General features: G+C 39.3%; 1 protein-coding gene across 1 annotated transcript; it reads right to left on the bottom strand.

Moving 5' to 3' along the window:
- Window positions 1-128: 128 nt before the first annotated feature.
- Window positions 129-26,825, bottom strand: LOC122295914 (abietadienol/abietadienal oxidase). The gene is made up of 10 exons (XM_043105187.1): window positions 26,347-26,825; window positions 25,587-25,847; window positions 25,158-25,497; window positions 24,906-25,055; window positions 2,164-2,403; window positions 1,968-2,051; window positions 1,393-1,471; window positions 1,138-1,259; window positions 640-767; window positions 129-366 (listed from the first exon to the last, which is right to left on the bottom strand). Exons 2-10 carry the CDS (start codon window positions 25,802-25,804, stop codon window positions 276-278), a joined length of 1,452 nt encoding a protein of 483 aa, XP_042961121.1. The 5' UTR covers window positions 25,805-25,847; window positions 26,347-26,825; the 3' UTR covers window positions 129-275.

Here is a 26,825-nt window from a genome sequence, read left to right as displayed (position 1 = left end):
AATCATTCTAGTTATTGGCTTGGATAATAGATTTCATATTGTAAGTGGTTATATTTCCCAACATAGATAACTATGAACAAGAATGAAAGGATCATTAGTGAATCAGTCAGGATGTGAGCATCAACCGTACAACGTACTTTTCTGGTGTGAATTGATCAGAGTTTGTAGAAGAATTTACAAATCGTTGGGAAATAAAATGCGTACGATGAAATTATGAGAGAGAGAGAGAGAGAGAGAAGATCAAATCAATTCTTGCACTTCTTCTGATTAGCTAGCTATTGGCGTCTAGATAAGCGGATTTGGAAGCCATTTACCAAACGAGCAGAGGGGAAGAAGGACATGTGATCTTCCTTAAGTTGGGTCCACCTGAATTAAACATACAATAGATTATCAACTTAGACATGTTTTTTTATTGTCTTCATCTGGCAATATCTGAACTTAAGAACTATCTTAATCAATCTATCTCAACTTTTATAGTTTGAATAACATAAAAGAAATAATTTTAGTCTAATCTCAAAGGAAGCAGGACAAAAGATCTAGGATTAGTGATTCGTGATTAAAGTAGAATGCTATGTTAGAGAGAGAGAGAGAGAGAGAGAGAGAGAGAGAGAGAGAGAGAGAGAGAGAGAGATGAACCACCTGTATTGAGTGACAAAGTTATGGAGAAATAAAGCAATCTGCAGGCGAGCCAGCTCTGCTCCTGGACAAAACCTTGCTCCTCCTCCAAAGGGAGCGTAGAATGGGCTATTTCTCCAGTTTCTCTTTCCCTTCCATTTAAAAAATTATTGTTCTCAAAATTAAAACAACTGTAAAACCATCACTTATTCCAAAAACTTAATCTAATGAGAAGATATAGATTTAATTATTTATATTATATTTTTAACACTCCCCCTCACGTGTGCGCTAGACTCCCCTTTAATGGATAATCTAATACGTGGAATATTTAATCAAATGGGATATAGTGGAAAGTCAGAATTTGAACTCAGGATCTCTACTTTGATATCATATAAAATTACCACTTATCCTAAAAGTTTAAGCTAATGAAAAGATATAAATTTAATTATTTGTAGTATCTTAATAGCAACACATCTCTTGCCTTGAAACAAACTTATTAAGCAAATGAATATGTTGACTAACCTCATTTTGAGGGTTCATCCATCTCCAAGGGTTGAATGTTAGAGCTCCCTCATACACATTCTCATCCAAATGAATTGCAGAAAGAAATGGAACCACTGAGCACCCTTTGGGAATAACATAATCTACACAACAACATAATTTTTATCAACCGTTACATTCTTATTTATTTTGTATATTTTTAAGTTCTTTTTTTTTTTTGGGTTATTTCATGTATCTAGCCTATAAAAATGTAAATGAGACGAGTACTTTGTATACCTTGGTAAGTAACGTCTTCTTTTGCCTCCCTCAGTAGCCAAATTGCAATGCCCCCAAGGCGAAGCGTTTCATCAATAACCTGTATGGAAGATTAATACATAAATCAGGCTAACGACTGACATCTTTGCTTGCTGTTGAACTGTTATTACCAACAAAGGTAACTTTGACAATTTACTAGAACATGGATCATGAATGTATGCACTTACAAACTACAACCTTGATGATAACTAATGTTATCAGATCAGACGCTTAACACTAACAGTGCTCAATGCAAAACTTGCAAAAGAAAAAAGTGAAAGTAAAGGCTTCATCTCAAGTGTTGAAACGGAAACGGATTTAGATCTCTTAGAGCTCTTATCTAAACTCTAGAGTCTAGAGTGGGAGAGAGATAGCCTCGAGAAATTAGCCATACAATATTTAAAGTGTATTTAATACTGTCTAAGAAATTCACTCGAGCATCTATAAATACTATAGCCCCCACATTCTCCAATTCCAGAAACATCAGGTGATATTAAAACTCCTTTCATTTCCAGGAAACTAATCTGTACAAAGGATAATGCAGCAACAAGACATACGCATTGAGTGAAAGACATTGCTTTGTAGTCCTGCCATGTAAGTTCTTCTCCGTTACACTTACTCCCTAGACTTTCTTGTTCATCCTGTTCAGCCATGAAAAATGTGTTTTTGTTTTTAGAGAAAAAGAAAAGAAAGAAAGGATAAACACAAACAACTGTCGCTAATGGCCCTACTCTATAGAGATAGTTTGGGTACCAGAAGTTGCTTCATTGCTCTGGGACAGTGAGTGAGGAAGTAAACAGCAAAAAGCATGGTTTTAGCTGTTGTTTCGTTCCCTGCAAATAGGAGATTGATGATGAAGTCTGCTACGGCATCATCGGGTAAGCTTTCTTCCTCTACTAGTCTTCCAAGTACACCACTGCCAACTGGTAATGCACCCTCTTGCCTGTGCTTCTCTGTTGTCTTTTTTATCTTTCTTATAATCTTCTCTCTTGCCTATCAAATCGTATTACATTCATACAAAATTCAGAACAGAGTAGGAAAATTTTGCTGTATTTTGTGCATGAGACTGATTTAGAATTACTCAGAAAGAAGTACAATGGAGCGTTCATCTGCTAAGGCTATTTCTGTCCATATGTTTGTCATGGGCAGGACACTTTCGTCATTTCAGAAAGATACAAGGCACTTCTCACGCATTGAAATGGCTGTTATCACTTGATTTAGAGTCCATCTTTCTGAGTCACTTTTTTCCATTTTATTAACCATATATAATACATATATAGCATTCATTGTTCATTAAAGTTTAAACTAGAACCGAGGGTGTAATATCCGCTCCTTCTTTCTTCTTCTTTACGAGCTTTGATCCACGTGTCAAACTTCGGTGTATGTGCTGAGCCTTGCTCTACGTGTCGAGAGTCAGTCTATCTGACTAGCCTCGATCTACATGTTGAATCTTATCCTACGTATTGTATCTCGATGGCGTGTTCTGAAAGTTATTATGCGAATTTCAAAGTAAGATAGATATTTTAAAGTTTATGGATATTTTAATATTATGAAAATATCTATAGAAAATATCTATGGAAGATATCTATAGAAAATATCTATAGAAGATATTTTCAGAAAATATCTATAGAAGATATTTTCAGTATTATTAGATAAGCTTGTTTTAATGTAGCACAATTATAATATTTTAATGAGCTCTGAAAATATTATAATTGTGGATAATATCTTATATTAGATATTTTAGTTGTTTTAAAATATTAAGAGATTTAACTTTACTTTGAAAATTCTTATTTAAATTAAATGGTTTTATCCTCTTTGAGTGATTAATGATACATTATCATTTAGATAATGATGAAGAAATATTATTTTAGTTTATAAAATAATATTCTATCTTAATTCCTCTCAGTGTTTTGTTTAAGTGTTTTATGCACTTTGATTAATTAATGATACTTTATCATTTTATATAATGATGAAAAAAAATATTATTTTATAAACCTTAGTTTATAAAATAATATTCTATCTTAATTTCTCTTAGTGTTTTATTAAAGTGTTTTATTTAAAATAAAATACTTACGCGTTTTCAAATCAGTGTTTTAATTCATCGTTAGATCCTTTTGAGGATCCCGAAGCGTAGGATTGAAGATAAATACCCAGACCCCTACCCTTTCCCTTCAGTCTTTTTCTCTTTTTCTTTTTTTTTCTTTCTCTCTTTTCTCTCTCCCTCGTGCACGTCCAGCCGTGCTCTTCACTGTGCATGGACCTCCATGTCCGTTCGGTTGAAGCTCCAGCCGGCGCCACCTCCGGCCACCGTGCCTCACCTCCCACACCGGCGTGACCCCCTCTCACCGGCGACCAGAACTGCACCGGTGGTGTGTTTTTCCGGCCACCGAGTCTCTCTCTATCTCCCTTGAAAGAAATGGGTCTTCAACCATTTTTCACCTCTTTGGACCACCATACATGGTTGAAACGGCCACCAAGCACCACCAATGGAACCACCATGTCAAGAGCTTCCTCCCCATGTCTTTCTTTTCCCCTAACTCTCACTTTTTCTCCGATGGGTCTTCACACACACACGTTCGGTTGCACCGCCGTGCACCACCGTACACGGCCACCCATGGTGTTTCACCACCACCACTTTGTTCCTCTCATCACCACGAACTTCCCCAAGAAATTTCATGGCCAACGGAGCTATGTAGAGCTCTCACTCTCCCTCACTCTCCAAGGCCGAAAATGGCTTCAAACGGCCGATCCGCCGCCGTGAGCCACCGTATGGCCACCACCTCGCCACCACAGCTCCACCACATGTTCCTCTACCTGTCCCTAGCTTGCCATGAAGTTCTATAGTCTTCCACCACCTCAAGCAAACACCCACCATTCGGATTTACTGTTCACGGCATGATGCCGCCGTGCTCCGCCACCTTCGACCACCACGAGGCCACCATGAGCCTTCCAAGGCCACGCCTAGCTTTTCTCAAGCTCAAACTACCACTTTATGTGATGGACAACCACCGTACGCGGTGTTACCGCCACGTACGCTCCTCCGACGCTTAATCGTGACGCGCAGCGAGCGACGCACGGGTTAGCCCATCGATGGTATAACCTTCTATCTCTAGTTATTTATGTTTAAAGTAGTTGTTTGGTTGGATCGTAAACTGTGTAGTTAGTATTTGTGGAGTTCGCTGCGTAGTTATGAAGTGAAGTGTAGTTGTGAAGTGTTGGGCTTGATTGTGTAGCATTGTGGACTATGTTGTGAAGTATGGGCGTGAGATGGATGCCACAGATGTGATACGGCGTGTAGTGTGAAGAGAGTACGCGTGAAGCGTACTCTGTGTAATGCAGCGATGCGTCGTGTGACGTGTGCTGTAGTGATGTGTGGCGTAGAAGAAAGGGAGTGCACGTGGAGTGTACTCCGTGTTGTATGGCAATGCACCGTGTGATGTGCATCGTGATGATGAGTGTTGTAACAAAAGGAGTACGCGTGGAGCGTACTCCGTGTCGCGTAGCGATGCACCGTGAGGCGTGTATCGTAGTGATGTTGTCATAGTGTGGATGGAAGAGAGTTCACGTGAGTGTACTCTATACGAGGTCGTGATACACTGGATGGTGTGTCACGAAGGGTTGGATGACGTAGCAGAGAAGTGTGGAGTGTATGGTCTAGTGTCGGGAACTGTGTAACAGTGTCCCGAAACAGTGGTGATGTGGCTGTAGTCCAAAGTCATGGATATTGCCTTGTGGTTGACTATGGCTAAAGGTATATGGAAGTGGTGAAAAGGTATCAGAGAGTGCAACAGAAGCACAATGGGCCCCGTAGTGTAACTCAAGATTTTGTTTTGAGCTGCATAATGTGACAGAGGCACATTTGTGGATGCAGTCCTCTTGTCAAGTGGCGGGAACTGTGTAACAGTGTCCCGAAGCAGTAGTGATGTGTCCTGTAGTCCAAGGTAACGGGTATTGCCTTGAGACTAACTCGTGACTAAGAGTAGAAGGAAGTGATGGAGAAGTATCAGAGCGTGCAGCGGAAGCATGATGGGTATCGTGATGTGACTCGGGATTTATCTCGAGTTACGTGACGTGACAGAGGTGCATTTATGGATGCAATCCTCTCCCATTAAGTGTTGGGATGAACTTATAAAGGGCCGGGAAGTAGGAAAAGTCCTATCGACCGGGTTTTAACAAGTTGGTATTGGAGTTTGGAGCTTGTTTATACAAGCAGGCGTTTATTGGAATTATAAGTTGCTCTTAGGTGATAAAAGGGGATGAGATACATGTGTCTCTGGCAAGACAAGTGTATTAGACAGATTTATCATATGTAATGAGTAATCTGTCCTGATCATGGTTACATGGTATTTTAGCCAGAGAAATTGGCTGACTTCATGTAGCCTGAATGGATGGAAATAAGGATGTAGCGTGGGCTAGGATACGTGAAAGTAGTGAAGAGTATATAGTTTAAGGTTGGGACGCATGGCTCTGTATGTCAGAATCATGCGTTGGATTGTGTAAATAGAAGAACGAGACAGAGATCTTAGTGTCTTAACCTAAGGTGAATCACAGAGGTTCACTTTAAGGAATAAGACCTCGAAGGTTTTAATATAGTAAATAATACGTAAGAGCCCAGGGATGGATATAGAGTGTTTCAAGCAAAGCATAGTTCTATTTTCTAGAATAGTTACTTATGCATTAGATAGATGATGACATAAAGTTATGTGTATGCATGTAGGTTGCCATCTGACACGCACATGAATGGACTGCATGAATTGAGTATGGCATGAAGTCCAGGTAAGTGTTACGTTCATACTCTTATAGAGTTTTATGTATAAAAATGAAGAATAAGACGAAAGTTTTTCTGTAAAAAGGAAAATAAAACGTAAGTTTTCAAGTATAAGTACGTAGCGGCCTTCCTTGGCAGCCCCTTTTTATGCACCCAAATTATGTACGTGTATGCATGTGAATGGATGCTATAAGTAGTACGTATTGTATGTATATTGATGAAGAGAAACGAAATGAAGCTTTAAAAGACGTTATAACTGTTAAGGACTGTAAGGTTTGATAAAGAGAGAAAACTATCTTTTCTAAAATAAAATAACTCTTTTTAAAACAACTGTAATGGAAAAGAAAGAAAATCAGTTTCCTCTTAAAGAAACTTCTCTTAAAGCAACTTTTATGAAAAATAAAGAAAATTATGCTTCAAACGATACGAATGAAAAGGAAAGGACTGTAAAGAAATGAACGGATTGAATGTATGATGTATGAAAATACGTAATGGCCACATGGACTGGACTGGAAATGATATCAAAGAAATGGGCAGATTGCAATGCCGGGTAAGTAGTACTGGTAGTGCACCCAGTGCTGCACCCTGACTGAATGGATTCCCAACCCGCGGCCACGGACGGAATCAGGTCCAAAAGACCGCTAACCCCAGCGCACGGGGCGTAACAGTGTGCAACGGCCACATGAAAGCGATAAGAATGAACGAATGCATGTTAAGAATGGATGCATGTATGTATGTATGAATGAATGGACCGAATGCATGAATGTACGTAAATAAGAAAAGATGATTTAATGAACATATGTATGCATGAATGTACGTAGAAATATAAATGCATGAAAAGATTCTTTAAGTAACGAAGGCAGCGATGCGTGGGGATCTGTTTTAAAGAAGAAATCATGTTTTAAATAAAAATCCCCACCTCGAAACGTTTTCAAACGAAAAGAAAGACGTATGCATGCTACGTAAGATATGTATGTATGGAATGATAACTGCATGACTGAAAAACTATGTTATTATATTTTGACTGTATGAAGTAATGCTTACGAGTCATCGACTCATTTTAGTTTTTTATGTGTGCCCTCCCAGGCATAAGATGAGCATGACGGGTCAGAACAGGCACAGCCCAAGGGGAAGAGCACGAAGGCCTAGGCAAGATGTTTCACATTAAAAGCTTTAATTATGTAACGTAATGTTTTCCGCTGAAAGTTTTAATCAATTAATAAAGAAAAAAATGAGATTTTATTTATAACATGGAGTCTTTTATATCCTGGTATGTACGGAAAAGAGAATTGAAAAGGAATCGTAATTCCCGTCGGTTTTTATCAAAATCGATATGAAAAAGGACCCACCACAAGGACGGGCGTTACAGGTTGGTATCAGAGCAATACCCAGGTTACGAAAGACTTCATATGAAAGTTTATCTTAAAAAAAATAAATAAATAAATAAAAGAAAGAAAACTTATTTTCCTTTACATGAAAGAAATAAATCTTTTTATGGGAAAAAATTTTTTTTTATGGAAAGAAAATCTTTTTCATAAAAGAAATCTTTTACAAAAAAAAAAAAAAAAGAAAAAGAACTTGTTTTCCTTTACATGAAAAGATAACTGGATTAAGAAGAATGGAGAACCTAGGCTGACGTCTTCCCAAGGCATGTCTTGTCCTGCAGTAAGTATGGGAAAGTATTTTCTTTTAAGTATCACAGTATTTTATGAGTATAACCCTATTAATGTATGCATGTCAGATTGGCACCTACTAGGAAAGGTCATATTGAGTGCATGTCTTGAAGGAAGTCATATAGAATGAACATGATTAGAAAAGAAAGGAATGGGAGATGAAAAGTCAAGAACGTATAGATGTAGTTGTATGTCATAAATAAATAGACTAGAATTTTTTAATTGAGTTGCGATAGTTAGAAAACGTATGAACGACTGTGAGCCCAGCAAGGATCGAGATGGAAGAAATAAAGATGACTTCAAGTTTTCTTGCAAAGATTTCAACATGGACACCGTGAGCACTACCCTATGGATGCGGCTAAGCACTTAGTGTTAGCTTCGAGCGTGTTGATGGACGAATAATGAGACGCGTGAGAGAATTTTCTTCTCAGCAATCGCCAAGGTGTGCGATGTGCGCGACAACGCTAGGACGACGTAAGGGCCTATTTAAATGGTTCCTTAATAAGGATAAGCAAAATTTTTAGGGTTTTAGTCAAAACTTTAGGACGTTGAGAAAAATTTTAGAACTTTAAGCAAATTTGTAGTGCGTTAAGCCAAACCTTAGCACCTTAAGCAAATTTCGAGGACGAAATTTATATAAGGAGGGGAGATTGTAATATCCGCTCCTTCTTTCTTCTTCTTTACGAGCTTTGATCCACGTGTCAAACTTCGGTGTATGTGCTGAGCCTTGCTCTACGTGTCGAGAGTCAGTCTATCTGACTAGCCTCGATCTACATGTTGAATCTTATCCTACGTATTGTATCTCGATGGCGTGTTCTGAAAGTTATTATGCGAATTTCAAAGTAAGATAGATATTTTAAAGTTTATGGATATTTTAATATTATGAAAATATCTATAGAAAATATCTATGGAAGATATCTATAGAAAATATCTATAGAAGATATTTTCAGAAAATATCTATAGAAGATATTTTCAGTATTATTAGATAAGCTTGTTTTAATGTAGCACAATTATAATATTTTAATGAGCTCTGAAAATATTATAATTGTGGATAATATCTTATATTAGATATTTTAGTTGTTTTAAAATATTAAGAGATTTAACTTTACTTTGAAAATTCTTATTTAAATTAAATGGTTTTATCCTCTTTGAGTGATTAATGATACATTATCATTTAGATAATGATGAAGAAATATTATTTTAGTTTATAAAATAATATTCTATCTTAATTCCTCTCAGTGTTTTGTTTAAGTGTTTTATGCACTTTGATTAATTAATGATACTTTATCATTTTATATAATGATGAAAAAAAATATTATTTTATAAACCTTAGTTTATAAAATAATATTCTATCTTAATTTCTCTTAGTGTTTTATTAAAGTGTTTTATTTAAAATAAAATACTTACGCGTTTTCAAATCAGTGTTTTAATTCATCGTTAGATCCTTTTGAGGATCCCGAAGCGTAGGATTGAAGATAAATACCCAGACCCCTACCCTTTCCCTTCAGTCTTTTTCTCTTTTTCTTTTTTTTTCTTTCTCTCTTTTCTCTCTCCCTCGTGCACGTCCAGCCGTGCTCTTCACTGTGCATGGACCTCCATGTCCGTTCGGTTGAAGCTCCAGCCGGCGCCACCTCCGGCCACCGTGCCTCACCTCCCACACCGGCGTGACCCCCTCTCACCGGCGACCAGAACTGCACCGGTGGTGTGTTTTTCCGGCCACCGAGTCTCTCTCTATCTCCCTTGAAAGAAATGGGTCTTCAACCATTTTTCACCTCTTTGGACCACCATACATGGTTGAAACGGCCACCAAGCACCACCAATGGAACCACCATGTCAAGAGCTTCCTCCCCATGTCTTTCTTTTCCCCTAACTCTCACTTTTTCTCCGATGGGTCTTCACACACACACGTTCGGTTGCACCGCCGTGCACCACCGTACACGGCCACCCATGGTGTTTCACCACCACCACTTTGTTCCTCTCATCACCACGAACTTCCCCAAGAAATTTCATGGCCAACGGAGCTATGTAGAGCTCTCACTCTCCCTCACTCTCCAAGGCCGAAAATGGCTTCAAACGGCCGATCCGCCGCCGTGAGCCACCGTATGGCCACCACCTCGCCACCACAGCTCCACCACATGTTCCTCTACCTGTCCCTAGCTTGCCATGAAGTTCTATGGTCTTCCACCACCTCAAGCAAACACCCACCATTCGGATTTACTGTTCACGGCATGATGCCGCCGTGCTCCGCCACCTTCGACCACCACGAGGCCACCATGAGCCTTCCAAGGCCACGCCTAGCTTTTCTCAAGCTCAAACTACCACTTTATGTGATGGACAACCACCGTACGCGGTGTTACCGCCACGTACGCTCCTCCGACGCTTAATCGTGACGCGCAGCGAGCGACGCACGGGTTAGCCCATCGATGGTATAACCTTCTATCTCTAGTTATTTATGTTTAAAGTAGTTGTTTGGTTGGATCGTAAACTGTGTAGTTAGTATTTGTGGAGTTCGCTGCGTAGTTATGAAGTGAAGTGTAGTTGTGAAGTGTTGGGCTTGATTGTGTAGCATTGTGGACTATGTTGTGAAGTATGGGCGTGAGATGGATGCCACAGATGTGATACGGCGTGTAGTGTGAAGAGAGTACGCGTGAAGCGTACTCTGTGTAATGCAGCGATGCGTCGTGTGACGTGTGCTGTAGTGATGTGTGGCGTAGAAGAAAGGGAGTGCACGTGGAGTGTACTCCGTGTTGTATGGCAATGCACCGTGTGATGTGCATCGTGATGATGAGTGTTGTAACAAAAGGAGTACGCGTGGAGCGTACTCCGTGTCGCGTAGCGATGCACCGTGAGGCGTGTATCGTAGTGATGTTGTCATAGTGTGGATGGAAGAGAGTTCACGTGAGTGTACTCTATACGAGGTCGTGATACACTGGATGGTGTGTCACGAAGGGTTGGATGACGTAGCAGAGAAGTGTGGAGTGTATGGTCTAGTGTCGGGAACTGTGTAACAGTGTCCCGAAACAGTGGTGATGTGGCTGTAGTCCAAAGTCATGGATATTGCCTTGTGGTTGACTATGGCTAAAGGTATATGGAAGTGGTGAAAAGGTATCAGAGAGTGCAACAGAAGCACAATGGGCCCCGTAGTGTAACTCAAGATTTTGTTTTGAGCTGCATAATGTGACAGAGGCACATTTGTGGATGCAGTCCTCTTGTCAAGTGGCGGGAACTGTGTAACAGTGTCCCGAAGCAGTAGTGATGTGTCCTGTAGTCCAAGGTAACGGGTATTGCCTTGAGACTAACTCGTGACTAAGAGTAGAAGGAAGTGATGGAGAAGTATCAGAGCGTGCAGCGGAAGCATGATGGGTATCGTGATGTGACTCGGGATTTATCTCGAGTTACGTGACGTGACAGAGGTGCATTTATGGATGCAATCCTCTCCCATTAAGTGTTGGGATGAACTTATAAAGGGCCGGGAAGTAGGAAAAGTCCTATCGACCGGGTTTTAACAAGTTGGTATTGGAGTTTGGAGCTTGTTTATACAAGCAGGCGTTTATTGGAATTATAAGTTGCTCTTAGGTGATAAAAGGGGATGAGATACATGTGTCTCTGGCAAGACAAGTGTATTAGACAGATTTATCATATGTAATGAGTAATCTGTCCTGATCATGGTTACATGGTATTTTAGCCAGAGAAATTGGCTGACTTCATGTAGCCTGAATGGATGGAAATAAGGATGTAGCGTGGGCTAGGATACGTGAAAGTAGTGAAGAGTATATAGTTTAAGGTTGGGACGCATGGCTCTGTATGTCAGAATCATGCGTTGGATTGTGTAAATAGAAGAACGAGACAGAGATCTTAGTGTCTTAACCTAAGGTGAATCACAGAGGTTCACTTTAAGGAATAAGACCTCGAAGGTTTTAATATAGTAAATAATACGTAAGAGCCCAGGGATGGATATAGAGTGTTTCAAGCAAAGCATAGTTCTATTTTCTAGAATAGTTACTTATGCATTAGATAGATGATGACATAAAGTTATGTGTATGCATGTAGGTTGCCATCTGACACGCACATGAATGGACTGCATGAATTGAGTATGGCATGAAGTCCAGGTAAGTGTTACGTTCATACTCTTATAGAGTTTTCTGTATAAAAATGAAGAATAAGACGAAAGTTTTTCTGTAAAAAGGAAAATAAAACGTAAGTTTTCAAGTATAAGTACGTAGCGGCCTTCCTTGGCAGCCCCTTTTTATGCACCCAAATTATGTACGTGTATGCATGTGAATGGATGCTATAAGTAGTACGTATTGTATGTATATTGATGAAGAGAAACGAAATGAAGCTTTAAAAGACGTTATAACTGTTAAGGACTGTAAGGTTTGATAAAGAGAGAAAACTATCTTTTCTAAAATAAAATAACTCTTTTTAAAACAACTGTAATGGAAAAGAAAGAAAATCAGTTTCCTCTTAAAGAAACTTCTCTTAAAGCAACTTTTATGAAAAATAAAGAAAATTATGCTTCAAACGATACGAATGAAAAGGAAAGGACTGTAAAGAAATGAACGGATTGAATGTATGATGTATGAAAATACGTAATGGCCACATGGACTGGACTGGAAATGATATCAAAGAAATGGGCAGATTGCAATGCCGGGTAAGTAGTACTGGTAGTGCACCCAGTGCTGCACCCTGACTGAATGGATTCCCAACCCGCGGCCACGGACGGAATCAGGTCCAAAAGACCGCTAACCCCAGCGCACGGGGCGTAACAGTGTGCAACGGCCACATGAAAGCGATAAGAATGAACGAATGCATGTTAAGAATGGATGCATGTATGTATGTATGAATGAATGGACCGAATGCATGAATGTACGTAAATAAGAAAAGATGATTTAATGAACATATGTATGCATGAATGTACGTAGAAATATAAATGCATGAAAAGATTCTTTAAGTAACGAAGGCAGCGATGCGTGGGGATCTGTTTTAAAGAAGAAATCATGTTTTAAATAAAAATCCCCACCTCGAAACGTTTTCAAACGAAAAGAAAGACGTATGCATGCTACGTAAGATATGTATGTATGGAATGATAACTGCATGACTGAAAAACTATGTTATTATATTTTGACTGTATGAAGTAATGCTTACGAGTCATCGACTCATTTTAGTTTTTTATGTGTGCCCTCCCAGGCATAAGATGAGCATGACGGGTCAGAACAGGCACAGCCCAAGGGGAAGAGCACGAAGGCCTAGGCAAGATGTTTCACATTAAAAGCTTTAATTATGTAACGTAATGTTTTCCGCTGAAAGTTTTAATCAATTAATAAAGAAAAAAATGAGATTTTATTTATAACATGGAGTCTTTTATATCCTGGTATGTACGGAAAAGAGAATTGAAAAGGAATCGTAATTCCCGTCGGTTTTTATCAAAATCGATATGAAAAAGGACCCACCACAAGGACGGGCGTTACAGGTTGGTATCAGAGCAATACCCAGGTTACGAAAGACTTCATATGAAAGTTTATCTTAAAAAAAATAAATAAATAAATAAAAGAAAGAAAACTTATTTTCCTTTACATGAAAGAAATAAATCTTTTTATGGGAAAAAATTTTTTTTTATGGAAAGAAAATCTTTTTCATAAAAGAAATCTTTTACAAAAAAAAAAAAAAAAGAAAAAGAACTTGTTTTCCTTTACATGAAAAGATAACTGGATTAAGAAGAATGGAGAACCTAGGCTGACGTCTTCCCAAGGCATGTCTTGTCCTGCAGTAAGTATGGGAAAGTATTTTCTTTTAAGTATCACAGTATTTTATGAGTATAACCCTATTAATGTATGCATGTCAGATTGGCACCTACTAGGAAAGGTCATATTGAGTGCATGTCTTGAAGGAAGTCATATAGAATGAACATGATTAGAAAAGAAAGGAATGGGAGATGAAAAGTCAAGAACGTATAGATGTAGTTGTATGTCATAAATAAATAGACTAGAATTTTTTAATTGAGTTGCGATAGTTAGAAAACGTATGAACGACTGTGAGCCCAGCAAGGATCGAGATGGAAGAAATAAAGATGACTTCAAGTTTTCTTGCAAAGATTTCAACATGGACACCGTGAGCACTACCCTATGGATGCGGCTAAGCACTTAGTGTTAGCTTCGAGCGTGTTGATGGACGAATAATGAGACGCGTGAGAGAATTTTCTTCTCAGCAATCGCCAAGGTGTGCGATGTGCGCGACAACGCTAGGACGACGTAAGGGCCTATTTAAATGGTTCCTTAATAAGGATAAGCAAAATTTTTAGGGTTTTAGTCAAAACTTTAGGACGTTGAGAAAAATTTTAGAACTTTAAGCAAATTTGTAGTGCGTTAAGCCAAACCTTAGCACCTTAAGCAAATTTCGAGGACGAAATTTATATAAGGAGGGGAGATTGTAATATCCGCTCCTTCTTTCTTCTTCTTTACGAGCTTTGATCCACGTGTCAAACTTCGGTGTATGTGCTGAGCCTTGCTCTACGTGTCGAGAGTCAGTCTATCTGACTAGCCTCGATCTACATGTTGAATCTTATCCTACGTATTGTATCTCGATGGCGTGTTCTGAAAGTTATTATGCGAATTTCAAAGTAAGATAGATATTTTAAAGTTTATGGATATTTTAATATTATGAAAATATCTATAGAAAATATCTATGGAAGATATCTATAGAAAATATCTATAGAAGATATTTTCAGAAAATATCTATAGAAGATATTTTCAGTATTATTAGATAAGCTTGTTTTAATGTAGCACAATTATAATATTTTAATGAGCTCTGAAAATATTATAATTGTGGATAATATCTTATATTAGATATTTTAGTTGTTTTAAAATATTAAGAGATTTAACTTTACTTTGAAAATTCTTATTTAAATTAAATGGTTTTATCCTCTTTGAGTGATTAATGATACATTATCATTTAGATAATGATGAAGAAATATTATTTTAGTTTATAAAATAATATTCTATCTTAATTCCTCTCAGTGTTTTGTTTAAGTGTTTTATGCACTTTGATTAATTAATGATACTTTATCATTTTATATAATGATGAAAAAAAATATTATTTTATAAACCTTAGTTTATAAAATAATATTCTATCTTAATTTCTCTTAGTGTTTTATTAAAGTGTTTTATTTAAAATAAAATACTTACGCGTTTTCAAATCAGTGTTTTAATTCATCGTTAGATCCTTTTGAGGATCCCGAAGCGTAGGATTGAAGATAAATACCCAGACCCCTACCCTTTCCCTTCAGTCTTTTTCTCTTTTTCTTTTTTTTTCTTTCTCTCTTTTCTCTCTCCCTCGTGCACGTCCAGCCGTGCTCTTCACTGTGCATGGACCTCCATGTCCGTTCGGTTGAAGCTCCAGCCGGCGCCACCTCCGGCCACCGTGCCTCACCTCCCACACCGGCGTGACCCCCTCTCACCGGCGACCAGAACTGCACCGGTGGTGTGTTTTTCCGGCCACCGAGTCTCTCTCTATCTCCCTTGAAAGAAATGGGTCTTCAACCATTTTTCACCTCTTTGGACCACCATACATGGTTGAAACGGCCACCAAGCACCACCAATGGAACCACCATGTCAAGAGCTTCCTCCCCATGTCTTTCTTTTCCCCTAACTCTCACTTTTTCTCCGATGGGTCTTCACACACACACGTTCGGTTGCACCGCCGTGCACCACCGTACACGGCCACCCATGGTGTTTCACCACCACCACTTTGTTCCTCTCATCACCACGAACTTCCCCAAGAAATTTCATGGCCAACGGAGCTATGTAGAGCTCTCACTCTCCCTCACTCTCCAAGGCCGAAAATGGCTTCAAACGGCCGATCCGCCGCCGTGAGCCACCGTATGGCCACCACCTCGCCACCACAGCTCCACCACATGTTCCTCTACCTGTCCCTAGCTTGCCATGAAGTTCTATGGTCTTCCACCACCTCAAGCAAACACCCACCATTCGGATTTACTGTTCACGGCATGATGCCGCCGTGCTCCGCCACCTTCGACCACCACGAGGCCACCATGAGCCTTCCAAGGCCACGCCTAGCTTTTCTCAAGCTCAAACTACCACTTTATGTGATGGACAACCACCGTACGCGGTGTTACCGCCACGTACGCTCCTCCGACGCTTAATCGTGACGCGCAGCGAGCGACGCACGGGTTAGCCCATCGATGGTATAACCTTCTATCTCTAGTTATTTATGTTTAAAGTAGTTGTTTGGTTGGATCGTAAACTGTGTAGTTAGTATTTGTGGAGTTCGCTGCGTAGTTATGAAGTGAAGTGTAGTTGTGAAGTGTTGGGCTTGATTGTGTAGCATTGTGGACTATGTTGTGAAGTATGGGCGTGAGATGGATGCCACAGATGTGATACGGCGTGTAGTGTGAAGAGAGTACGCGTGAAGCGTACTCTGTGTAATGCAGCGATGCGTCGTGTGACGTGTGCTGTAGTGATGTGTGGCGTAGAAGAAAGGGAGTGCACGTGGAGTGTACTCCGTGTTGTATGGCAATGCACCGTGTGATGTGCATCGTGATGATGAGTGTTGTAACAAAAGGAGTACGCGTGGAGCGTACTCCGTGTCGCGTAGCGATGCACCGTGAGGCGTGTATCGTAGTGATGTTGTCATAGTGTGGATGGAAGAGAGTTCACGTGAGTGTACTCTATACGAGGTCGTGATACACTGGATGGTGTGTCACGAAGGGTTGGATGACGTAGCAGAGAAGTGTGGAGTGTATGGTCTAGTGTCGGGAACTGTGTAACAGTGTCCCGAAACAGTGGTGATGTGGCTGTAGTCCAAAGTCATGGATATTGCCTTGTGGTTGACTATGGCTAAAGGTATATGGAAGTGGTGAAAAGGTATCAGAGAGTGCAACAGAAGCACAATGGGCCCCGTAGTGTAACTCAAGATTTTGTTTTGAGCTGCATAATGTGACAGAGGCACATTTGTGGATGCAGTCCTCTTGTCAAGTGGCGGGAACTGTGTAACAGTGTCCCGAAGCAGTAGTGATGTGTCCTGTAGTCCAAGGTAACGGGTATTGCCTTGAGACTAACTCGTGACTAAGAGTAGAAGGAAGTGATGGAGAAGTATCAGAGCGTGCAGCGGAAGCATGATGGGTATCGTGATGTGACTCGGGATTTATCTCGAGTTACGTGACGTGACAGAGGTGCATTTATGGATGCAATCCTCTCCCATTAAGTGTTGGGATGAACTTATAAAGGGCCGGGAAGTAGGAAAAGTCCTATCGACCGGGTTTTAACAAGTTGGTATTGGAGTTTGGAGCTTGTTTATACAAGCAGGCGTTTATTGGAATTATAAGTTGCTCTTAGGTGATAAAAGGGGATGAGATACATGTGTCTCTGGCAAGACAAGTGTATTAGACAGATTTATCATATGTAATGAGTAATCTGTCCTGATCATGGTTACATGGTATTTTAGCCAGAGAAATTGGCTGACTTCATGTAGCCTGAATGGATGGAAATAAGGATGTAGCGTGGGCTAGGATACGTGAAAGTAGTGAAGAGTATATAGTTTAAGGTTGGGACGCATGGCTCTGTATGTCAGAATCATGCGTTGGATTGTGTAAATAGAAGAACGAGACAGAGATCTTAGTGTCTTAACCTAAGGTGAATCACAGAGGTTCACTTTAAGGAATAAGACCTCGAAGGTTTTAATATAGTAAATAATACGTAAGAGCCCAGGGATGGATATAGAGTGTTTCAAGCAAAGCATAGTTCTATTTTCTAGAATAGTTACTTATGCATTAGATAGATGATGACATAAAGTTATGTGTATGCATGTAGGTTGCCATCTGACACGCACATGAATGGACTGCATGAATTGAGTATGGCATGAAGTCCAGGTAAGTGTTACGTTCATACTCTTATAGAGTTTTATGTATAAAAATGAAGAATAAGACGAAAGTTTTTCTGTAAAAAGGAAAATAAAACGTAAGTTTTCAAGTATAAGTACGTAGCGGCCTTCCTTGGCAGCCCCTTTTTATGCACCCAAATTATGTACGTGTATGCATGTGAATGGATGCTATAAGTAGTACGTATTGTATGTATATTGATGAAGAGAAACGAAATGAAGCTTTAAAAGACGTTATAACTGTTAAGGACTGTAAGGTTTGATAAAGAGAGAAAACTATCTTTTCTAAAATAAAATAACTCTTTTTAAAACAACTGTAATGGAAAAGAAAGAAAATCAGTTTCCTCTTAAAGAAACTTCTCTTAAAGCAACTTTTATGAAAAATAAAGAAAATTATGCTTCAAACGATACGAATGAAAAGGAAAGGACTGTAAAGAAATGAACGGATTGAATGTATGATGTATGAAAATACGTAATGGCCACATGGACTGGACTGGAAATGATATCAAAGAAATGGGCAGATTGCAATGCCGGGTAAGTAGTACTGGTAGTGCACCCAGTGCTGCACCCTGACTGAATGGATTCCCAACCCGCGGCCACGGACGGAATCAGGTCCAAAAGACCGCTAACCCCAGCGCACGGGGCGTAACAGTGTGCAACGGCCACATGAAAGCGATAAGAATGAACGAATGCATGTTAAGAATGGATGCATGTATGTATGTATGAATGAATGGACCGAATGCATGAATGTACGTAAATAAGAAAAGATGATTTAATGAACATATGTATGCATGAATGTACGTAGAAATATAAATGCATGAAAAGATTCTTTAAGTAACGAAGGCAGCGATGCGTGGGGATCTGTTTTAAAGAAGAAATCATGTTTTAAATAAAAATCCCCACCTCGAAACGTTTTCAAACGAAAAGAAAGACGTATGCATGCTACGTAAGATATGTATGTATGGAATGATAACTGCATGACTGAAAAACTATGTTATTATATTTTGACTGTATGAAGTAATGCTTACGAGTCATCGACTCATTTTAGTTTTTTATGTGTGCCCTCCCAGGCATAAGATGAGCATGACGGGTCAGAACAGGCACAGCCCAAGGGGAAGAGCACGAAGGCCTAGGCAAGATGTTTCACATTAAAAGCTTTAATTATGTAACGTAATGTTTTCCGCTGAAAGTTTTAATCAATTAATAAAGAAAAAAATGAGATTTTATTTATAACATGGAGTCTTTTATATCCTGGTATGTACGGAAAAGAGAATTGAAAAGGAATCGTAATTCCCGTCGGTTTTTATCAAAATCGATATGAAAAAGGACCCACCACAAGGACGGGCGTTACAGGTTGGTATCAGAGCAATACCCAGGTTACGAAAGACTTCATATGAAAGTTTATCTTAAAAAAAATAAATAAATAAATAAAAGAAAGAAAACTTATTTTCCTTTACATGAAAGAAATAAATCTTTTTATGGGAAAAAATTTTTTTTTATGGAAAGAAAATCTTTTTCATAAAAGAAATCTTTTACAAAAAAAAAAAAAAAAGAAAAAGAACTTGTTTTCCTTTACATGAAAAGATAACTGGATTAAGAAGAATGGAGAACCTAGGCTGACGTCTTCCCAAGGCATGTCTTGTCCTGCAGTAAGTATGGGAAAGTATTTTCTTTTAAGTATCACAGTATTTTATGAGTATAACCCTATTAATGTATGCATGTCAGATTGGCACCTACTAGGAAAGGTCATATTGAGTGCATGTCTTGAAGGAAGTCATATAGAATGAACATGATTAGAAAAGAAAGGAATGGGAGATGAAAAGTCAAGAACGTATAGATGTAGTTGTATGTCATAAATAAATAGACTAGAATTTTTTAATTGAGTTGCGATAGTTAGAAAACGTATGAACGACTGTGAGCCCAGCAAGGATCGAGATGGAAGAAATAAAGATGACTTCAAGTTTTCTTGCAAAGATTTCAACATGGACACCGTGAGCACTACCCTATGGATGCGGCTAAGCACTTAGTGTTAGCTTCGAGCGTGTTGATGGACGAATAATGAGACGCGTGAGAGAATTTTCTTCTCAGCAATCGCCAAGGTGTGCGATGTGCGCGACAACGCTAGGACGACGTAAGGGCCTATTTAAATGGTTCCTTAATAAGGATAAGCAAAATTTTTAGGGTTTTAGTCAAAACTTTAGGACGTTGAGAAAAATTTTAGAACTTTAAGCAAATTTGTAGTGCGTTAAGCCAAACCTTAGCACCTTAAGCAAATTTCGAGGACGAAATTTATATAAGGAGGGGAGATTGTAATATCCGCTCCTTCTTTCTTCTTCTTTACGAGCTTTGATCCACGTGTCAAACTTCGGTGTATGTGCTGAGCCTTGCTCTACGTGTCGAGAGTCAGTCTATCTGACTAGCCTCGATCTACATGTTGAATCTTATCCTACGTATTGTATCTCGATGGCGTGTTCTGAAAGTTATTATGCGAATTTCAAAGTAAGATAGATATTTTAAAGTTTATGGATATTTTAATATTATGAAAATATCTATAGAAAATATCTATGGAAGATATCTATAGAAAATATCTTAGAAGATATTTTCAGAAAATATCTATAGAAGATATTTTCAGTATTATTAGATAAGCTTGTTTTAATGTAGCACAATTATAATATTTTAATGAGCTCTGAAAATATTATAATTGTGGATAATATCTTATATTAGATATTTTAGTTGTTTTAAAATATTAAGAGATTTAACTTTACTTTGAAAATTCTTATTTAAATTAAATGGTTTTATCCTCTTTGAGTGATTAATGATACATTATCATTTAGATAATGATGAAGAAATATTATTTTAGTTTATAAAATAATATTCTATCTTAATTCCTCTCAGTGTTTTGTTTAAGTGTTTTATGCACTTTGATTAATTAATGATACTTTATCATTTTATATAATGATGAAAAAAAATATTATTTTATAAACCTTAGTTTATAAAATAATATTCTATCTTAATTTCTCTTAGTGTTTTATTAAAGTGTTTTATTTAAAATAAAATACTTACGCGTTTTCAAATCAGTGTTTTAATTCATCGTTAGATCCTTTTGAGGATCCCGAAGCGTAGGATTGAAGATAAATACCCAGACCCCTACCCTTTCCCTTCAGTCTTTTTCTCTTTTTCTTTTTTTTTCTTTCTCTCTTTTCTCTCTCCCTCGTGCACGTCCAGCCGTGCTCTTCACTGTGCATGGACCTCCATGTCCGTTCGGTTGAAGCTCCAGCCGGCGCCACCTCCGGCCACCGTGCCTCACCTCCCACACCGGCGTGACCCCCTCTCACCGGCGACCAGAACTGCACCGGTGGTGTGTTTTTCCGGCCACCGAGTCTCTCTCTATCTCCCTTGAAAGAAATGGGTCTTCAACCATTTTTCACCTCTTTGGACCACCATACATGGTTGAAACGGCCACCAAGCACCACCAATGGAACCACCATGTCAAGAGCTTCCTCCCCATGTCTTTCTTTTCCCCTAACTCTCACTTTTTCTCCGATGGGTCTTCACACACACACGTTCGGTTGCACCGCCGTGCACCACCGTACACGGCCACCCATGGTGTTTCACCACCACCACTTTGTTCCTCTCATCACCACGAACTTCCCCAAGAAATTTCATGGCCAACGGAGCTATGTAGAGCTCTCACTCTCCCTCACTCTCCAAGGCCGAAAATGGCTTCAAACGGCCGATCCGCCGCCGTGAGCCACCGTATGGCCACCACCTCGCCACCACAGCTCCACCACATGTTCCTCTACCTGTCCCTAGCTTGCCATGAAGTTCTATGGTCTTCCACCACCTCAAGCAAACACCCACCATTCGGATTTACTGTTCACGGCATGATGCCGCCGTGCTCCGCCACCTTCGACCACCACGAGGCCACCATGAGCCTTCCAAGGCCACGCCTAGCTTTTCTCAAGCTCAAACTACCACTTTATGTGATGGACAACCACCGTACGCGGTGTTACCGCCACGTACGCTCCTCCGACGCTTAATCGTGACGCGCAGCGAGCGACGCACGGGTTAGCCCATCGATGGTATAACCTTCTATCTCTAGTTATTTATGTTTAAAGTAGTTGTTTGGTTGGATCGTAAACTGTGTAGTTAGTATTTGTGGAGTTCGCTGCGTAGTTATGAAGTGAAGTGTAGTTGTGAAGTGTTGGGCTTGATTGTGTAGCATTGTGGACTATGTTGTGAAGTATGGGCGTGAGATGGATGCCACAGATGTGATACGGCGTGTAGTGTGAAGAGAGTACGCGTGAAGCGTACTCTGTGTAATGCAGCGATGCGTCGTGTGACGTGTGCTGTAGTGATGTGTGGCGTAGAAGAAAGGGAGTGCACGTGGAGTGTACTCCGTGTTGTATGGCAATGCACCGTGTGATGTGCATCGTGATGATGAGTGTTGTAACAAAAGGAGTACGCGTGGAGCGTACTCCGTGTCGCGTAGCGATGCACCGTGAGGCGTGTATCGTAGTGATGTTGTCATAGTGTGGATGGAAGAGAGTTCACGTGAGTGTACTCTATACGAGGTCGTGATACACTGGATGGTGTGTCACGAAGGGTTGGATGACGTAGCAGAGAAGTGTGGAGTGTATGGTCTAGTGTCGGGAACTGTGTAACAGTGTCCCGAAACAGTGGTGATGTGGCTGTAGTCCAAAGTCATGGATATTGCCTTGTGGTTGACTATGGCTAAAGGTATATGGAAGTGGTGAAAAGGTATCAGAGAGTGCAACAGAAGCACAATGGGCCCCGTAGTGTAACTCAAGATTTTGTTTTGAGCTGCATAATGTGACAGAGGCACATTTGTGGATGCAGTCCTCTTGTCAAGTGGCGGGAACTGTGTAACAGTGTCCCGAAGCAGTAGTGATGTGTCCTGTAGTCCAAGGTAACGGGTATTGCCTTGAGACTAACTCGTGACTAAGAGTAGAAGGAAGTGATGGAGAAGTATCAGAGCGTGCAGCGGAAGCATGATGGGTATCGTGATGTGACTCGGGATTTATCTCGAGTTACGTGACGTGACAGAGGTGCATTTATGGATGCAATCCTCTCCCATTAAGTGTTGGGATGAACTTATAAAGGGCCGGGAAGTAGGAAAAGTCCTATCGACCGGGTTTTAACAAGTTGGTATTGGAGTTTGGAGCTTGTTTATACAAGCAGGCGTTTATTGGAATTATAAGTTGCTCTTAGGTGATAAAAGGGGATGAGATACATGTGTCTCTGGCAAGACAAGTGTATTAGACAGATTTATCATATGTAATGAGTAATCTGTCCTGATCATGGTTACATGGTATTTTAGCCAGAGAAATTGGCTGACTTCATGTAGCCTGAATGGATGGAAATAAGGATGTAGCGTGGGCTAGGATACGTGAAAGTAGTGAAGAGTATATAGTTTAAGGTTGGGACGCATGGCTCTGTATGTCAGAATCATGCGTTGGATTGTGTAAATAGAAGAACGAGACAGAGATCTTAGTGTCTTAACCTAAGGTGAATCACAGAGGTTCACTTTAAGGAATAAGACCTCGAAGGTTTTAATATAGTAAATAATACGTAAGAGCCCAGGGATGGATATAGAGTGTTTCAAGCAAAGCATAGTTCTATTTTCTAGAATAGTTACTTATGCATTAGATAGATGATGACATAAAGTTATGTGTATGCATGTAGGTTGCCATCTGACACGCACATGAATGGACTGCATGAATTGAGTATGGCATGAAGTCCAGGTAAGTGTTACGTTCATACTCTTATAGAGTTTTCTGTATAAAAATGAAGAATAAGACGAAAGTTTTTCTGTAAAAAGGAAAATAAAACGTAAGTTTTCAAGTATAAGTACGTAGCGGCCTTCCTTGGCAGCCCCTTTTTATGCACCCAAATTATGTACGTGTATGCATGTGAATGGATGCTATAAGTAGTACGTATTGTATGTATATTGATGAAGAGAAACGAAATGAAGCTTTAAAAGACGTTATAACTGTTAAGGACTGTAAGGTTTGATAAAGAGAGAAAACTATCTTTTCTAAAATAAAATAACTCTTTTTAAAACAACTGTAATGGAAAAGAAAGAAAATCAGTTTCCTCTTAAAGAAACTTCTCTTAAAGCAACTTTTATGAAAAATAAAGAAAATTATGCTTCAAACGATACGAATGAAAAGGAAAGGACTGTAAAGAAATGAACGGATTGAATGTATGATGTATGAAAATACGTAATGGCCACATGGACTGGACTGGAAATGATATCAAAGAAATGGGCAGATTGCAATGCCGGGTAAGTAGTACTGGTAGTGCACCCAGTGCTGCACCCTGACTGAATGGATTCCCAACCCGCGGCCACGGACGGAATCAGGTCCAAAAGACCGCTAACCCCAGCGCACGGGGCGTAACAGTGTGCAACGGCCACATGAAAGCGATAAGAATGAACGAATGCATGTTAAGAATGGATGCATGTATGTATGTATGAATGAATGGACCGAATGCATGAATGTACGTAAATAAGAAAAGATGATTTAATGAACATATGTATGCATGAATGTACGTAGAAATATAAATGCATGAAAAGATTCTTTAAGTAACGAAGGCAGCGATGCGTGGGGATCTATTTTAAAGAAGAAATCATGTTTTAAATAAAAATCCCCACCTCGAAACGTTTTCAAACGAAAAGAAAGACGTATGCATGCTACGTAAGATATGTATGTATGGAATGATAACTGCATGACTGAAAAACTATGTTATTATATTTTGACTGTATGAAGTAATGCTTACGAGTCATCGACTCATTTTAGTTTTTTATGTGTGCCCTCCCAGGCATAAGATGAGCATGACGGGTCAGAACAGGCACAGCCCAAGGGGAAGAGCACGAAGGCCTAGGCAAGATGTTTCACATTAAAAGCTTTAATTATGTAACGTAATGTTTTCCGCTGAAAGTTTTAATCAATTAATAAAGAAAAAAATGAGATTTTATTTATAACATGGAGTCTTTTATATCCTGGTATGTACGGAAAAGAGAATTGAAAAGGAATCGTAATTCCCGTCGGTTTTTATCAAAATCGATATGAAAAAGGACCCACCACAAGGACGGGCGTTACAGAGGGTAAAGAAACACAGTATTGTCAAATGTTAGATACCTTCATGGCAGCGTGATAAGTGAAACCTTGTAAGTTTATTGGAACAGAGAGGCAGCCATCCACAAAGACAGAGAACAATTGAGCCATCTCATTTACTTCTGAATCGCTGGTGACTCCCAGCAGCTGATTTACCATAAGATTGATGGAAACCTGTATGCATGCATAATTCAATATATATAAGCAAGAGATTCCAAAAAACGAAAGGAAAAAAATACACAAACGAAAAGCTAGGAATTCTAATATGCATTTTGCATATATGTTTCTTGCCTTTCTGCAAATATCCTGCAGGAAAATGACTTGATTGTTGTGGAAATTGCCCAGGGTTTGAAGCATAACCATCTGAATGTCCTTCAAGAAATTGAACTTGAGCTTGTCTAGGCGCATCATGTTAGAGGCAATGGCATGGAGTTTTCTTTGTTGCTCTCCATGTACCGTGATTACCCCATTTTTTCCCACCAAATCTCTGAATGATTTCGGATAGCTGGACTGGAATAACTTCCCTTCGTTTTGCATTATGAATCGGTTAAAGTTTGGGTCTGCTGAGACCACAGCCCATTTTCCAAACAGGCTGCATGAGAATATCTTCCCAAACCTGTTCAATTGACCTCCCAATTTGGTTAAATCCATAACTATAATGCACTTTTGTAATAAAAAGTAGATTTCAACACCGAATTTCAGTACCTTTTGACCTGTTCTTCGACAAAGCTAGGGGGATGAGAACTTGCAACTGCATTATACCAGTTGAAGCTGTCCCCGATTAATGGCCAGCTTCTTCTTCCAGGGGGCAGTCTGTATATTGTCTTCTCTACGTTCTTTTTTCGGTATAATCTTGTGAGAAAAGCAATGAAAAACAGCATTGCAATCATATAAGGCCATACTCCTGAGAAAATCTCCATCATTTTCTTTGAGAAAATAATTGGAAGAGAGAGGGAGAGCTGAAACCTGCAAAACGGTAATGAAATAAGTAGAACAAGAACATTAACGCCAGTTGACAATACATTAAGATGATGAATACAAAGAATGCAAATGATCTTCGTTGACATTTATAGTTGAAGTTTAGCAGTATTAGCAGTGCCACGTTGTTGTATAATAACATTAAGACATTAGTCATTACACTGTCAAGTTCCAAATAAAAGATTAATTCCAATATTATTCCCTCAGTAACACAGCTAATAAAGAAAATGACCTTTCTACTGCTTGTGCGTGTAAAGAATATTGTTAGTCAAACAAGAAAATAGAGAGAACTTTCCTCGATCGTGGAAAAGAACATTTAAATGAAATGAAACCGTGTTGATATTAATAAAACATATATTAGAAAACGTGGGAGTTGGTTCATGTTTCGTAATTTCCCATCTCAAGCTTCTTGGCAGGAAAATGTGATGAAAGCCTGAGAAACAAAAAGAAAAGGAAAGCAGAGGTAAAGATCAAGAGCTTGGCATACCTTTTTTATGGAGGAATGCTTGGTTTCAGATATACAGCCTTTGTTAAATATGCAGTATTTATTTGTTCACGATAGAGCAAACTCTCAAACAATATCCAGGAACGAAACTGTATTATGATCACTTAATATGCGCCAAAATATTCCTTTCTGGGGGCATTTATAGTATCTAACTGTTCTCTTCAACAGAAAAACCAAAAATACACACACGCATAACCATGTGAGTGGTCTTCAAGTTAAAGAGATCCTTCCCCAACATTAACATAAAGCAAGTTTGGCTCGAATTCTTTATGCATTTAAGTTATTCCAAAGCAATATACTATTATCCAGCTTGTCAACTTTAAGCCATTCTGAGGGAGGACAGAGAGCAAGACCAAGCAAATCCACCAGTTTTGAGCTCAAGAATGAGACACGGCTTCCGCATGCACGTCTATTTTATTGTATTTAGTTTCTTGGGCAGTTTTTATTCACTTAGAGCAGCT

This window comes from Carya illinoinensis, chromosome 15 (assembly GCF_018687715.1).
Source record: "Carya illinoinensis cultivar Pawnee chromosome 15, C.illinoinensisPawnee_v1, whole genome shotgun sequence".
NCBI classification, from domain to species: Eukaryota; Viridiplantae; Streptophyta; class Magnoliopsida; order Fagales; family Juglandaceae; genus Carya; species Carya illinoinensis.
This window is presented reverse-complemented; position numbering and strand designations above follow the sequence as displayed.

Coding starts and splice junctions, on each gene's coding strand:
- LOC122295914 (XM_043105187.1), bottom strand. CDS start 25,804: ATGATGGAGATTTTCTCAGGAGTATGGCCTTATATGATTGCAATGCTG. Junction 2,404..24,905: donor CTTATCACGCTGCCATGAAG/GTATCTAACATT, acceptor ACGATTTGATAG/GCAAGAGAGAAGATTATAAG. Junction 768..1,137: donor GGATGAACCCTCAAAATGAG/GTTAGTCAACAT, acceptor TTTAAATGGAAG/GGAAAGAGAAACTGGAGAAA.